Raw genomic sequence first — 14,977 nt, forward strand, 5'->3', positions numbered from 1 at the left:
ACTGCAGACCATGGTGATAAGACATCGAGTGACTGGAGATCCCATCTCCAAGCATCCTTCATGAAAACCACCACCAACCCCCAACGCTGGCCAGCATGCTGCTCACCAACAACCTAGCAGGACATCCGCCATGGGGTGCATGGGTGTCAGAGACATGGCTGAGAAAAGATACGACAAACATACCACTGGCATGGCAAGTACTGGGAGCACTGGTGACCAGACCTCTCACTGGTCAGAAGTATCGATGAGCTACTGGATTAGCTGTTGGTGGGTGATCAGCTGTTGGAAATCCGAGTGCTCAGATGGAACACAGGTGACGGCAGTCAGGGGCATCTGGAAGCAGACGGTGGCCAATGGACAGGAATACTGGTGATCAGGTATCAGAAGCCAGAGCATGTCAGCATTTTGGGAGGAGCCAAGTGTGGGTGCAGTCTGTCTCTGCTGGGTGCTGCAAGAGCCTCCCCTTCCTGGCACCCACGGGAACCCTGTTGAGTCTTAAGGACAAGACGCTCCCTACACCTGCCTGGTAGGCATCCAGCACTAGGACTCCATGAATATATGGGGAGCATTCAGAGGAGGGGTGTCAGGACCTTCCCATCCCAGAAGCCCATCTCCCCCACCTCCTCCTCAGCAGCAGGAGCTGCAGCCCTTGGCGCAGGTGACGGGGAGAGGGGGTGGACCCCCAAGACATGCCAGGCCATTCACAAAAAGTATTTTATTATTCTTAACAGTATTCACTTGAGGAAGAGCGCATACAATCTTTACAGACAATATATAAATGTTGTACATAATTAACAATAACTTAGTTCACTAATCCAAAAATAAAAACAAGCCAAATAGAACATAAAAACAGAAAATACTGCCGATTCCTCTGTTTTTGCGGATGAGTATAAAATAAGTTACTTGTGGCTGTGGTGCGCCCGCCGTGACTCGCCGGCCCGTATTGCACTCGATCATGCATCAGCACAAACCCTCCTCCTGCACCCGGGGCCGCCGCACCCGGCCCAGCCACCGCTGCGGAATCGAAGCTCGGGACACGTTTATGTACAGCTGTACCTTGGGAAGGAGCCAGGCAGCCGCAGCAAAGAAGAACTCCGGAACCTCGGCGCTCCCCCAACTTCTGCCTTTGCCAGCAGCCCATGGGGCCGCCCCCACACCCCCCAGCCCCCCTCCACTAGGGCTGCAGGATCCAAGCACTGTTCCAGATACAATTGCAAAGCGCCAGCCTCGGTTTGCAGCGCCATTCCCTTCCAGAGAGCGGCTTTTGCAGCCGCATATGATGGACTGGACTCCAAAAAACAGAGTTTTAAAAATAAAACAACTAACTCATCAGTGAGTTAAGCTTATGTAGGTTCTTCTTTTTTTTTTTTTTTTTAATGATGTTTTTCCTTTTGTGTCAGAGTGGGAGGGGTAGAGGGATCTACAGAAAAAAAAAAGTTGTATATACAGGGAGAGCAGGGTCCACCTGGCAGAAGACGGGGGGCCCGTGGAGGGGACCCGGGTCATACCAGCTTTGGCCTTGTCCAAGCCAAGGGGGCGATCTGGAGACATTTCCGCTTTCAAGAAAATGTTGTTTCCTTCCTGTGACCCAGCCCTGGCCTGGGAATCAGTGCTGGACCGCCCGCGATTGTCTCTGCCGTCTAAGGCCTGGCCGCCAGGGCTCAGGACTCACCCTCCCCCGGCTACCAGCCCCTCAGGCCTCAACCCAGTTTAGCGGTCTGGGAGACAGAAACCCAGGGGAGGAGAGAGGGTCTCAGGCTGGGGTCCCGCAGATCTGCCCCCCTAACCCTGGCAGGTGGATGGGCCCCAGGCAAGAACCGGGAGCTCATGGAGACAGCTCATACCTCTGAGTCCTTGTTAGAAACAAGCAAAATAAATTATTTTTTTGCCTACTCCTTTTTCTTCCAAAATATCATTTCCTTTGGGCATCCTCTGCCCCCGTTTCTTCGGGCCCCAAGTGGTCCTGTGAAATGCTGTGCGCACAGTCGTCCATGAAGAAATCCTAGCCGGGCAGCAGCCATGTCCACAGGTGGTCTGCCCTGGCCCGACTGGGGCTGTTCACAGTAAGCGCCCCCAGGCTGGCATAGAGCCCTCTCTGGACGGGTGGCTGGGGACCTTGGCTCCAGCTGGGCTGGCAGGAGTGGCCTTGGTCTGCAGGGAGGGCTGGGCAGCTATGGGTTGGTGCAGCCATCCTGGAAGCACCCAGCCTCTCTTCTCCATGACCACCTGTCATCCAGCGGGAGGCTGTCCCTTAGCCCATGGCAGTCACCATGCTGGATGGGTGAGGGTGGCCAAAAGAGAGGCTCGAAGAGGGGTGGATGGGCGTCGGGGTGGGCAGGATGTGTCCCGAGTGGCTGAAGGGTGGCAGGTGGCCCACAGGCGCCATGTGTCCGGCCAGCGCAGCCGCGCTGAAGGGCGACGACTTCTCCTGCATGCACTTGGACAGCTCCTCAAAGCACTCGGCCCCTTTCTTGCTCTTCTTGGATTTGTTGGACATCTTCCGGTTCCGGGTCTGGATCCCTTCCTTCTTCATGGTCAGCGGCCTGTTCACCTAGAAGCAAACGCAGATGGCCTTCTGGGTTCAGGGTCTCTTGTCCAGAAAGATCCATCCCCTCTACCTCCAGCTGTTTCCACAGGGGCAAAGGCAGGCTGGCCAAGGGGTTCCGGGAAGCCCAGTGTCCAGATGCAAAGGGCAGGTGCCCCTTTGCCAGCAGTTACTCTGTCAGGAAGGACACCCAGTGGCTTATGCCAGCACAGCTGGCCACTGCCTGCCAGGGTTAGGGTTAGCAAGAGACTGGGCCCAGGGGCTGGAGCCCGAACTCAAACCACTGCCCTCTCCTGACATTTTTTTGTTTTTTACAGATACCACATCCCCAGGGCTCCGGCGGGGGCAGGGGGAGTCTCTCCACCAGCCCGCTCTGTCCCTGGCGTTAAGGGCTAGTCCCGCGGGCAGCGGTGGCGGCTTCCCAAGCCAAGCCAAGCTGGATATTGTGACTGGGGCCTCTGGCCTGGCGGCACAAAGAGCAGAGGTCCCAGGGGAGGGGCGGGGCGCACTCACATTGTGCAGCTTGTAGTAGAGGCCACAGGCGTTGCACACAGGGTCCCCGTTAGCGTTTCTGCGCCATAAGGTGGTGGTGGTCGTCTGACAATTCGCACAGCAGGTGCCTGCTCTCCTGGCAGCCGACTGGGAGGGGTGAGGTGGCGTCAACAGGCTGCCTCCCACGCCCCCCCGCCTCGACCTCCCTCCCCAGCCCACACGCTGCCCCCCTTCCCTTCCCTGGCCTCTGCCAGCTCTGCCCAGGAGTGCTGAACCTCACAGGGGAATCAAGACCCGAGGCACTGCAGAACTTGAGAACCGAGCAAGTCGCGACTCACACAACTTCCAAAGAAAGAACCCTCAGAAGCCGGAGCTCAGAATCAAGACAATCGCAAAATCGAGAAGGGAAAACTAGCCACTTCCCCCAACTGCTGAGCCATCCAATTCCACCAACAGGGAAACTGAGGCCCCAGGACAGCACCCTGGGTTGGGCTTGGGGCCCCTGGCTCCGGACCCAGTTGCTTCTCCTCCAGCCAGCCTCCCTAGGAATCCATAATCCTACGTGAGTCTCACCGCCAAAGCCAGGGCCGGGGACCCTGCCAGCAGCCCAGGCATGGCTGGGGGAAGGGCTCGGGATAGAACCGACTGGAATACCAGGTAGCCCCACACAGCCAGCCACCAACCAGGACCTATTTAAACTCAGACCAAATGCAGCGTAACAAGATGAAAAATGCACTTCCTTCACACTAGCCACGTTGCCTGTGGTCAGGCGTCCGGTGTGGGGAGAGGCGGCCACGCTGGACAGACATCTATCCTGCCCCAGGGTCCCAAAATGTCAGAACGCTCCAGGTCCCGCCAGAGCAAGGGTCCCAGGTTAAGGAGTTCCTACCCAAGAGAACAGACACCCTCCTGGCTAGTGCCTAACAGTGCCCAGTGGGAACGCATCCCGCAGCCAGGGTGGAGGGAGCTGAGGCCAGGAGAGTTGGGAATGGCCCCAGGGCCCAGCCAAGCCAGGGACCGAGGGGGACTGGGGACTGCAGCCTGCAGCCGGGGGCGGGGAGGGACCGGGTGAGTAAGCGGCCTGAAGCTGGAATTCTGACTCAGGGGCCAACAGCGTATCCTCCCCCCTACACACACACACACACACACACACACACACACACAGAGCGGCCTCACCCCACCCCGCCCTTACTTGGGGGGCGGGGAGGGAGTGGGTAGACAGGGCCCCCAAAGCAGGGGAACCATTTAAGCCCTCATAAATCACTTCAACCTGAAAAAAATATATTTATTATTCTTAGCATTTTGCGCATTATTTGCAGAGCAGAGGGTATTAGAAATTTCAAAACAGCCCAGCGAGAGGCAGGCCTGAGCGAGGAGACTCTACAAACTGGCCGAGTCCGGAAACAGATACACGAAGTTTCCTTATCTTCAGCCTGCAGATGTCCGGATAGGAAACTCGGGCAGGAGATCCGAAAGGGCATTTTTTTTTAAATCACTCAAATGAAAATACACAGTATAGGTGACTCCATGGAAAAATAATAAAGGGCAGGTTTTTTTGGTGGCTGGTGTGAGTGTGTGCTTTATTTAAATAAGCAAGAGGAGATGGTTGAGTTGGAAAGCCAGGGGAACAGTGCCCAGGACTGACCATGGGGGAAAAGTACTTCATGGCTCTATTTTTTTTTTTTTGAAGAGTTAAACTGGGAGCCAGAGGGACACGTCCAGGCCCACGGAAGATGGGTCCTGGGATGCCCCACTTGGGGGTACCAAGTGGGCTGAGATTCAGCCAGGAAGAAAAAGGACGGGTCCCACTGCCGCCACTGCAGTGAACTGAATGACACATTCTACCTGCGAGGACTCTCGGTTGTCACCCCTCGGAACTTTACAGCCAGGTCTTGCCTATCCCGACGGCTGTCCCCTGTGCGCGCCAGGCGGGCAGCCCCCTCCCCAACCCCACATCCCCCTGGGGCCCACAAGGCCATGCCTACCAGTCTCCGTTTGGGCTTGATCAGCGGCCGGTTCTGCCCGTTCATCTTGTGATAGAGCCCGCAGGCGTTGCACAGGTAGTGACCGGTACCGTCCCGCCGCCACAGAGGGGTGGCTGTGGCCCCGCAATTGACACACTCCCGGCCTTCTGGAGGGGGACAGGGTGAGACAAGATTACGGGGAGGGAACCAAGACACGGGGAGGCTGCCGCTCAGCTTTGCAGGTCCCAGGACCCAGAGAGGAGCCTGGAGAGAGAATTCGTATAGCAGTCCCTGGGTGGTGCCTGGCTCCACCTGTCCGCCCCAAGGGCTGCTCTTCACTCAGGGCCAAGGTCCCCACTTTCACCGCCCTCCTCATTCCCCAGCTCAGTTTGTCATTTCCCCTGTGCCCCTGTGACTTTCTGCTCTGGGTCCGAGGGGCAGAAGGCAAAAGTTCTTGGGCCCCCAACTTCTCTCCCTTTCTTCTGACAGCTCCCCTGGAATCAAGCCCTGCACTGGAATCGAAGTTGTCAGTCTTAAAAATAAAATTGAAAACGAGGCTCTTTCACTTTTAAACTCCGTGACCTTGTTTTGTTTGCTTTGTTTTTTGGGGTTTGGTTGTGTGGGTTTTTTTTTTTTTTTTTTCGTTTTGTTGAAAGGCCATCTGGAATTCAAATAAAATGGGAAACTAACTCGTGAGAAAAAGACTTGGGAAAGCAAGCTGGCTGGGTCCTAGCAGAACCGGCCACTGCACTCCTACTCCGGAGTGGAGTGTGTGTAGGGGTGGCACTGAAAGGGGCAGCGACTGGTGCTGCAGGGCAGCGGGAAACGGGGAGGTTGTCAGGGTTCAAGTCGGCTGCCTCAACCCAGTGTCACCCAGGAAATTCTTCCTGACTTAGTCGAAATGGCCAGCGGTTGCTTGACTAAGGGGAAAAGTTTAGGAACTCTTCCCCCCTCCCCTTGCTATTAACAGCAGGGCCCCAAGCTAGCCTCGGGTGAGTGATGCCAGCCAGATTCCTGGACTGTTACCTGGCTCCAGCCAGTCGCTGCGGGCAGGTGGAGGGGTACGGGTACCCGCAGCTCCAACCCCGACTGCAGCCCTCCCAGAGCTCTGGCTGGAGCTGGAGCAAGTCCTGAGAATTCTGCTTTGGGGCAAATCTCCCAAGGAGATCATGCGGCTTCGAAATCCCAAGATCGGACTGATTAAGTCGGAGAAGCCTGGAACCTCCGGTGTGCCTGAAGCTCGTGCGCGTGCGTGTACACACACACACACACACACACACACACACGCAGGTAAGCACGCACGGGCATGCAGCCTGGCTTCTCTTGCCCATCCCTGCATTCCCGCACACTCCGTCCTAAGGTGACTTGAATTCTCACTTAAGATCTGGCGAGGGCAAAGGGGAATTCCCGTTCTGCCTCCTCGTTCTGGTCTGGCAGAGGCCAGCCTTGGAGAGAGGGAGGGGCGGGGTGTGGGCAGGGAATTGGCCTTGGGCAGCCACCAGGAACACTTAAGAAAAGGAGGAAAGTTTTAGGGTCCTCCTCGCCCCCACCGTGCAGTCTCAAATACCCGCCAGGGGGAAATTAGAGAGGAGTATCACCTATCCCCAGAGCCCCTCTCCCAAATCACAACCCACCCAAGGGCACAGACTGCTTGCCCTCCTCCCGACGCCTTCCAGGAAGAGCCTCCGCGCTGGCCTTTACCTGAGCAGGAGCGGGCTTTGCTGCGCTGCTTGGGGGTGAAACTGGAGGCTGGGCCACCCAGGAAGCCTCCCGGGTGGAAGAGGCTACTCCCGTAGTCATGGGCGGCAGCTGGCACGTAGGAGGGATATGTGGGGATGGGGTGGTGTGTGGCAGGCTGGGTGCCCATGGCGGCCAGACCTGGGCGGAGAGGGCTACCGCCTTCCATCTTCATGCTCTCGGTCAGCGACACCTGGTACTTGACGCCGTCCTTGTCCTCCCCCCGGGCTGCGCTACCCCCTGCAGAAGAGGAGGCTGGAGAGGCTGCCCCCGTAGTGCTGGGGTCTGGGGAAACTTCTTTGGGTGGCGTAGGGGGGAAGCCAAAGAGATGAGATCCAGAGTGGGCTGCAGTGGGCGTGAGGGAGGCCACGGAGCTGCTGCTGCTGCCTCCTCCGCCTCCGCCAGCCCCTGGGTACACAGAGAGCGGGCCTCCCGGCCCCGCAGCAGCTGAGGGGTGTAGCGGAGTCTTGGAGAAGGGGCTCACGGTCCAGGGGTTGTGGTGGTGAGCAGCTGCTGCAGAGAGGGCTGCTTTGCTTCCGTCCAGCCAGGGTAGACCCGGGCTGTGCAACAAGTGGGGCCGGCACACCTGGCCTCCAGTAAGCCGGGCTGCAGGGGGAGGAAGGGAGAGAGGCTCAGGGAGGCGCAGATGCACAGGGCCACAACTCAAAAACCCAGTCAGCAGTGACTCCAGAAACACAACATGCCAGTCCTCGTGCCCATCAGGAATGTCCCGTTGAGGTCGAGGCTACAGGGGCCTAGCAGCGACAGGGCCCCTGGTGAGCCCTCAGGAGCCAGCTGGAAAAGGCAGGCAGCCCCCTGGGCCCCAGATCGCCCCCCACGAAGCGAATGCCCCCTCCTTTCCCTGTCCCCATCTCTCAGCTGCTCTGAGTCCAGCAGATCCGACATCCGGGAAGCAGACAGTCGGGGCCCTCCTCCCTTCCCTCGCCTTGGCCTCCAGCCGCCTGCAACTCCCCCTTCACCCGCGGGCCCCGGGGCTCACCATGCGCGGGGCTGTAGGAGACGCGCGCCCGCGCGTGGGCCGGGTTGGCATAGTAGGGATTGCCCTGAGAGTCGAGGTGGTTGAAGAAGACGTCCACCTCGTCAGGGGGCAGTAGCTGCGCAGGTTCCATGTAGTTGTGCGCCAGGCCCGGGTGGTGTGAGTCGGGGTGCTGCGCGTTCAGCACGGCGGGGTGCGCCATCCAGCGCGGCTGCTCCGGCGCCACCTCCATGGCCGAAGGCTCAGGCTTTAGGCGGAGACGGCGTCGGCCCTGAGCGACGGAAGGGGGCGTGAGGGGCTCCGCCAGCCCGCGACACACACACACACTCCCCACCCCGGCAAGTGTGCCACTGCGCGCGGCGTCCCGCACGCCAACTGGGCTGCAGCGGAGTCCTACGGCGGACCAGTCCCCGGCCCGAGGACTGGGCAAGGCTCAAAACGAAAGGAAGGCGGGGGAGGGCGTCCAGCCCCGCACACTCACGTGGCGACCCGCAGGCACAGAGCCCCATACCCGTGCACTCGGGGTCGCGCACACACACCCGTTCCGACGTCGATGACCCCAAAACACGCAGGCACAGAGAGCGGCGCCCCAGACGGGAGCTCTCGCTGGGCCCCCGCCCTCCGGGACACAAACACAGCAAGGTCGGCCAAAGTTGGGACCAGGCCCCCTCTGGGGCCGCGTGCTCCCGCCAACAAGCACGCAGGCACGCACCAACGGCGCGGGCGACACCGCTGACCCGCGCGCCCCAAATGCGCTCAGGAGCCTGTGACTGAGAGCCGGCACCCCCTCTCTCCCCAAGGCGCACCGAAGCAGGAGACCGCCAGGCCCCATGCCTAAGCCCGGCAGAGGAGCGATCACCCACAACACGGCTCGAAGCCCCCCACCCTACCTCGCACAAGCTATAAAAGACACAGCCCCCCTGGCTGGCTCTCGAACCCCAAACTTACAGGCTCAGCGCCGTGGGGACCAGAGGCACGCGGGAGCGGAGCGCAGGGTGCTCGGGAGCGGCCAGCCCAGGGGACGGCGCGTCGGGAGGCTGGCGGGACTCAGGGGGCAGGGGCAGCGGGGGGCAGCGCGAGCCTCGGCCTCGGGCCCGCCCGGCTCCGGCCCCTCGGCATCCTCCGGCCGCCCTGGCGCCAGCTGCCGACTCCTGCACAGACATGAAGCGGGGGCCGCGCACGCCTAAGAAGCCAGCGCCAGCCAATCAGCGCGGCGCGCCGCCCAGCCTCCGCCCCCCATTGGCTGTGCCCGAAACTCCCGGGCCGCGGACTCCGGGACTGACCGGCGGCCGGCCCCCTCCCAGCGCCCTCCCGGCGGCCCCTGCTGCCAACGCCGCCCGGGACCCCCGGCCCCCGGCCTGCCCCTGCGCCCCTGCCTGCCGACTCTCCCGGTACCCGGCGATCGCCGGCCCCTTCCGAGCGCTAAGCACCAAGCCGGGCCCTCTCCGTCCGCGGGAGGCCCGCCGGCCGCGCGCCCCGCCGGGGTTCTGAGCCGGGGACCCCGGCCCCTGCGCCCTCTCGAAGAAAGCCGCACCTCCTTGACCGCGGATCGCGGTCTGTCCGAGTTCGACTCCCCACCCCTGCTGTTGCTTTGGCCGGTGGGTTGGGAGGGTTTCCGAGGGCCGCAGGAATCCCAAGGCCTAAAGGGCACCTGGGCGCCACGCACGCGGCTGCTCTTGGCTATGCTTGACCGGGTGGAGGTGGCCAGGCCCGCGGCTCCAGCAAAGGGGGGCGGTGGCGGGAGGAGGTGTCCCCCTCCCTGGGCGTGGCCTTCGCAGACCCCCTGGCCGAACCGCCTGGGGCGAGGCAGTGGAGCCGGCCCTGGCGCCGCGAGGGCTCGAGGGAGACGCCTCGGGCAGGAGAAAGCATTTTCCCCCCTCCCGCGGGTCCCTGAGGCGGGCCCAGGGGATGGATGGGGAGGAGGTGGCCAAGGACTCTGTCCCCTGAGTCACCTGGAACGGCCCTCCCCGCACACCTCCAGCCCTTGGCTCCGTGGCTCCAGGGGGACCGGGGACGCTCTCCCCGACCCCCCGGTTGTGCGGGTCCTTGAAGGCTCAAAACAAACCTCAGAGCGAGGGTGGGGACGCGGATACCTGGGGGAAGGGGCGCGCCTGCACAGGTGCGGGGTGACCGGGGAGGCACTGACGGTCTCCAGCCATTGTCCCCTCATTGGGCCCAGCGTTCCTGGTGGTGTTCCAGTCCAGAAGAATCCCAGGTGGGTCCGGGGCAAGGGGGGAGGGCTGGGGTACAACCCCCCAAGCTGGGGGAGGGGCGGCGGGATTGACAGTCGGTAATTGGGTAACTGGAGGCGGCTTCTCCGGCCGGGCGGCCCCGCCACCGCGACGCCGGGCCCCTGACGTCATCCGATTCGCCAGGAAATGAACTTTTTAATAATCTGAGGAGGGAGGAAAACCCTCGGTCCCCTCGGCTCGGGGGGCGCCCAGCCGGGCCCAGCTCCTCGGGCGCGCCCCCGGCACCTCGTGCCAAGGCCAGCTCCCGGCAGCGCGTAAGGGGGCGCGGGCCGGGGAGCTGTCTCCGACCTCCGCGTCTGGCGTCCGTTTGTCTGTCCGGTCCCTGGCTCAGGTAAAGGCGTAGGGTTGGGGTGGGAGGCGGGGGACAGAGGCCCACTGGGCCGGGAACTGGAGCGTCTTGGCTTCTTGGGGACCCGCCTGCCCGGGTGCCCGCTGCGTCTTCACCTTTCTCGGCTATGGGGCCTGGGCGGCCCGGAGCTGTACTCCGGGGGAAAGGAGGCCGGCGTCAGCCTGGGAAAGCGTGCGGGAGCGGGGAGCGCGGGGCCTGTGCCACCCGGGCGGGGCAGGTGAGCGGTACCCCTCACCCCCGCAAGCGGCGCGGCCGGGAGCGGCCCGGCTGGAGCCTCAACGAAGGGCTCTAACGTCTCCCGGCCTTTTCGCTCAGGACCCTCCCTCCCTCTGCGCGAAACGTGAGATCGCCGCGGAGCCTCCGGGAGCCTCTCCAGGACGCCGCGCTCCCCGCCCCCTCCCCCGCCCCGGCACTCCCCGCGCTGGGCACGGCTGTGCCCGCTGAGCTCGAACCCCGGAGCCGGCGCGAGGCCGCCCCGCCGCTCCTATCAGCCCGCCGCGGGGCGGTGGACGCCGGAGCCGGGCGGAAGCTTCTCGCCTGGCCGCGACCGGCCACAGAGCGCAGGCAAGCGGCGACACAGCCCCCCCCCCCGCCCAAAGCAGGTAATTCGCCTTTTTCTTTTTTTTCTTTCGGCCAACGGCGTGCTTAAAAAGGCGCGCTTCGCTCAAGGTGTGCCGTCTGTCCTGTCTGCACCGTGAGCTCAGCCTCCAGTCTCTCCTGGCCCCCGCGGGGGTTGGAGAGGTGACCGGCCCCGCGGGTCCCCTGCCCGCCCGCCTGGCGGGGAGCGGCCGGCCTGCGAGGATTTAATTACCCGCTCGGCGGCTTAGAAAATCGCCGCGCAGAGAGATTTAGCAGCGCGGTTAAGCAGTGCTGGTGCAGAGGCCTCGGGAGACCCGCACTGGTCCCCTAACTGCGACCCGGACGTAAAGGGGAAAAGGGAGGGGGAAGAGGGCGGCCCTCCGCGTCCCTCGGGCCCTCCTGTGGGTACCTCTCCCGACCCCGCGGGCGGGCTGCTGTGCCACGGGAGCTCCTGCGCCGCATGCGGGTCTGCGGCATTCTCCGGCACCAACGAACCCGCCTGGGAGCGAAGGCCCGCGCCGAGCGGCGTGGTGCGCTCCTAAATGGGAGTGAGCCGGACAGAACGACCGACGCCGGCGGGGCAGCGTGCCCGCCTCGGCCACCACCGGGAGGGCCAGGGCAACCCACGCACCAGAGCTAACCAGCGGAGATTTATTTCCGCTTATGGCGTCGGACTTTGGGATCCCCAGAACACCGTGGGAAGGGTGAACGGTCCTGGTTTCAATTTTCCTGAGCGTAGCAAGAAACTCGGGTGGTGATTTTTGGCCGCATCAGCGGGCAGCTACTTTACTTAGGTGGGAGCCAGATGTCTTGGTCGGGAGTGATCGGCCTCAAAACCGGATTTTTCTAACGGCCCGGACTTTCCGAGCGCTCCCGGGGTTCCGGCCTGAGCAGGGGCAGGGGTGGGCCTCGGCAACTTGTGCCTGCAAAGCCGTGGGTCCTGACAAACCTCACGGGGCTCGCAATTGCCCGGTTCTGCCCGGTTCTCCCCGGTTCCGAGCTGCCAGCCTCGCGGCGCCCTTTGTTTAAACTTATCTCATCCGCGGCGGGAGTCCCCATGGAACCCCTAAATTTGAGCTCTTCGTGGGCTAATTCTGATCTCCTTGTCCTGCGCGGGCTAATTGGCCTGCAGGGGAGAGGGAGATTCCAGGAGACCTGTTCACCAAGAGGCTGCCCTCCCCGTAACCCGTTGGCCCCGCAACTCACACTCTATGAGGGATAAAGTGGGAGCATTCAGAATCTTCTCTTGGAGGCCTCGGATTCACCCCAGCTGGCAAAAACCTGGGATGGGGTGGGGGAGCATCCCCCCAACAGTCCCTCCTGCTCTTTGGGGTCCTTGTCCAGCGACTAAATCTCCCCTCCCCCGCCATTCCCAAATCAAAAAAAATTCCCTCTGCCCCAGCCTTCCACACTGGTTCCCCACCCCTTGGTGCGCCTGTTCTTGGGTATTGCAGAGACCAAGGGTCTGCAAGGCCCCGCACCCTGCACCTCCGTACCTCCGAGCTTGTCCTCTCTTGCTAGGTTCCAGCGGCTCCTCCCAGCCGATGCCCCCCCCCCCCCCCAAGGGGCCCTGCTCAGAGCCGCAGGCTACCCGGCCTCGTTTCTCCCTCCTCCAGGAACCGCTTGGATTTACTGCCGAGAACCAGGGGGCCCTACGGCAGGTCAACTGGTAAATCCGTTTCGTTAAACGCAATTTGTTTGCAATTTGTCCACCCGGCTGGGGAAACGCTCTCCAGACGCACGGGCAGCCGCTCTCGCCCTACCTGGCTTCTGGAATCCCACCAGTTGACAAACGAATCCCAGCACGAGGTGCCCGCGTCGAGCCCCTCCTGGTTCCCCGCCAGACCCTCTGGATCCGGGGAGACGCGGCTCTTTCCAAAACAACGAATTTCCTGCCTTGTTTTCCGGTAAAGGAGCCACTGCCAAAACCGAGGACCCTGAATGCGGGGCCTTCGCCCACCTCGCGGTTGGGGTCACCCAGAGTTCCAGCCCGGCTGCTGCCCAGTGATTTTAAACGCCGCTGTTCGAATACATCTACGCCTCTCTTCCACCGGTCCCCCGATTCCATGGCGGTCCCATTCTTATTGAAATCCCACTAAACGGATTCCGACTGCTGCTTGAGACGGGGGTGGGGGCGGACTTCCAGACCCGGCGCTCTCCCCCACCCGGACCCCAGTGACACAGGATAAAGGGCCGCGGGGAGCGGCGCGCGGGGGCGCAAGCAGGAGCGAGCCGGGTTAAGCCGCGCAAAGCCGGCGCACGGGACCGGCCGGCAGGTGCAGCCGCCCGCTCCGCTGCCCGGCTCGGGCGCATCCGCTGCTGCAGCCCAAGGGTGGGAGGTGGCGGAGACAAAGGCCCCAGCTCGGGGACCCGGAGGGGGGAAGCCCCGCGAGGCCCTGAGAATGCTGAAGGCTGTCGGTGTGCCGACTCGGGAAAAAAAAATGGCCAGGCAAGAGGGCCAAGGCAGAAGGCCTCCCTTCCCCGTGGCCCCGAATATTCTCCCTGGGCTTAAGGGCCTTGTGGCAAGGAGTCTGAATCGCCAGCATTACTGACCAAGGCGAGCCCCAAATACGAACGTCACAAATACGGGGGCTAACTGGACCGTGTGACTTAGATGCCCAGCGACCAGAGCCCGAGGACTGAGAAAGGCCGGGCCAGGCTGACTTAAGTGGAGAAAACTTACCGAGCGAGGTGCGGTGGGCGGCGCCCCCGGGCGGGCAGGGCCAGAGTGGAGCAGGGAGCGCGGTGCGGTGCGTGGTTAGGCAGGCGGGAACACCCGGGAGCGTCGTGGCGGCGCTCACCAGCCTCGCCGGGCCCGGGAGCCGAGGGCCAGCTTAGTGCGGTAGCGGGCCGCCTTTTGTCCGCCTGCTGGGCGCTGTTGGTCGGCTAGGCTTGGGGTGAAGGCAGCCGCGAAATGGAGACCTGAGCGTTGAGCCCTAAGAGGCTCTGGCCTGGCTGTCTCCCTCGCGCTCTCGCCGCCTCTCCTTCCCCCTGGCCCGGGCACCGCCGCTTTTTATTTCGACAGCACTTTGAGGGGGCGGGAGCGCCGCAGGAGGGAAGGAGGACGCCCGGGGCTCGCCTCCGGGCTGGCGGGCCACGGGCCTGCTCACGCACGCTTTCCTGGCCTCTCCCGCCCCCCCCCCCCCCGCCCCGCACGCCCCAGCTCCCTGGGATGCATGCTCAGAAAACCCGACTCGTTGCCGCGCTTCGGAGACCCCCCTCATCTCCGGACCCTCCCGAGAGGGGGTGTGTAGGGGAGATCGCTGACCGGTTCCGTCTTCAGCCTGCTGGCAGGCTTGTCCACAGGACCACTGCACGGGACCCCCGCGCACTCCGGGACCCCCAGGGTGGGCCCAGTCCCTCTCCCTCACCCTCCCCTCCTTGACCCAACTCCCCAGCCGGAGGAGGCATTTGGGGTGCAGTTTCCCAGGCGGATCCTTACCCTGGCGGGAGTAAAGAACTAGTCCTCTGCAGCCTAAAGCAGGGGGAGGATGTAAGCGGCCTGGCTTTGTCCCACTTAGGCCCCCATTAAGGAATTGGGAATCCCCCCGTGCTAGCGGTGCAGGAAGAGTGAAAATGGTTTTGCCTAGAAGGGCTAGGAAGTCACCATTTGGGTGCATGTTTGTCAGGACCTGGTGGCCACGGTGTGCTTTGCATGTGTGGGTCTGAGCTTGTGTTTGGTGAACATGAGGCAGTTGCCTTCCAAGTGTGTCAGCATGCCTGCTGCTTCGCGTGGGTCCCTGAGGCACTAGGTCTCAGGGTGAGGGTCTCAGAGCACGACCCTAGACTGCACAAAGGAACCATGGAGCTGGGTGTGCGTCCTTGGCCTGGGTAGCTACGAGGAGCAGCGAGTCCAGGAATCATGTGATGGGGAGGGGCTACTTCCAAGTGCCTGTGCCTGCTACGTAGCCGTGAGTAGCTGCTGCGAGCGGGCCTCCTGGGCACAGGCGTCAGTGTGTTCTGATGAGTAGGTGGGAATACACACGTGTGCACCCACCCGGATCTGGACACAGGCCACCGGGTGTGCCTGCCCGGCGGGTGATATAATGCAGTGTGCCTGGA

At 62.6% G+C, this 14,977-nt stretch overlaps 1 protein-coding gene across 2 annotated transcripts; it reads right to left on the minus strand.

Moving 5' to 3' along the window:
* Window positions 1–700: 700 nt before the first annotated feature.
* On the minus strand, window positions 701–13,980 carry GATA2 (GATA binding protein 2). 2 transcript variants are annotated; one of them, XM_058678566.1, is made up of 7 exons: window positions 9,270–9,715; window positions 8,684–8,886; window positions 7,739–8,006; window positions 6,703–7,344; window positions 5,023–5,168; window positions 3,059–3,184; window positions 701–2,551 (listed from the first exon to the last, which is right to left on the minus strand). In XM_058678566.1, the coding sequence occupies exons 3-7, from the start codon at window positions 7,965–7,967 to the stop codon at window positions 2,252–2,254; spliced, it is 1,443 nt and encodes a 480-aa protein (XP_058534549.1). In that variant the 5' UTR covers window positions 7,968–8,006; window positions 8,684–8,886; window positions 9,270–9,715; the 3' UTR covers window positions 701–2,251. The 2 variants fall into 2 exon arrangements, with proteins under 2 accessions (XP_058534549.1, XP_004581400.2); XM_004581343.2 differs by lacking the exons at window positions 8,684–8,886; window positions 9,270–9,715 and adding an exon at window positions 13,599–13,980.
* Between the last annotated feature and the right edge of the window lie 997 nt (window positions 13,981–14,977).

This window comes from Ochotona princeps, chromosome 21, assembly GCF_030435755.1.
Source record: "Ochotona princeps isolate mOchPri1 chromosome 21, mOchPri1.hap1, whole genome shotgun sequence".
Classification (NCBI taxonomy): Eukaryota; Metazoa; Chordata; class Mammalia; order Lagomorpha; family Ochotonidae; genus Ochotona; species Ochotona princeps.

What these genes read in the sequence shown, in the direction of transcription:
- GATA2 (XM_004581343.2), bottom strand. Translation starts at nt 7,967, where the DNA reads ATGGAGGTGGCGCCGGAGCAGCCGCGCTGGATGGCGCACCCCGCCGTG. An exon ending in CAAAGCCCGCTCCTGCTCAG is followed by an intron (nt 5,169 to 6,702) that starts GTAAAGGCCAGC and finishes GTCCCCCTCCAG; the next exon opens with AAGGCCGGGAGTGTGTCAAT. An exon ending in TCAAGCCCAAACGGAGACTG is followed by an intron (nt 3,185 to 5,022) that starts GTAGGCATGGCC and finishes CACCCCTCCCAG; the next exon opens with TCGGCTGCCAGGAGAGCAGG.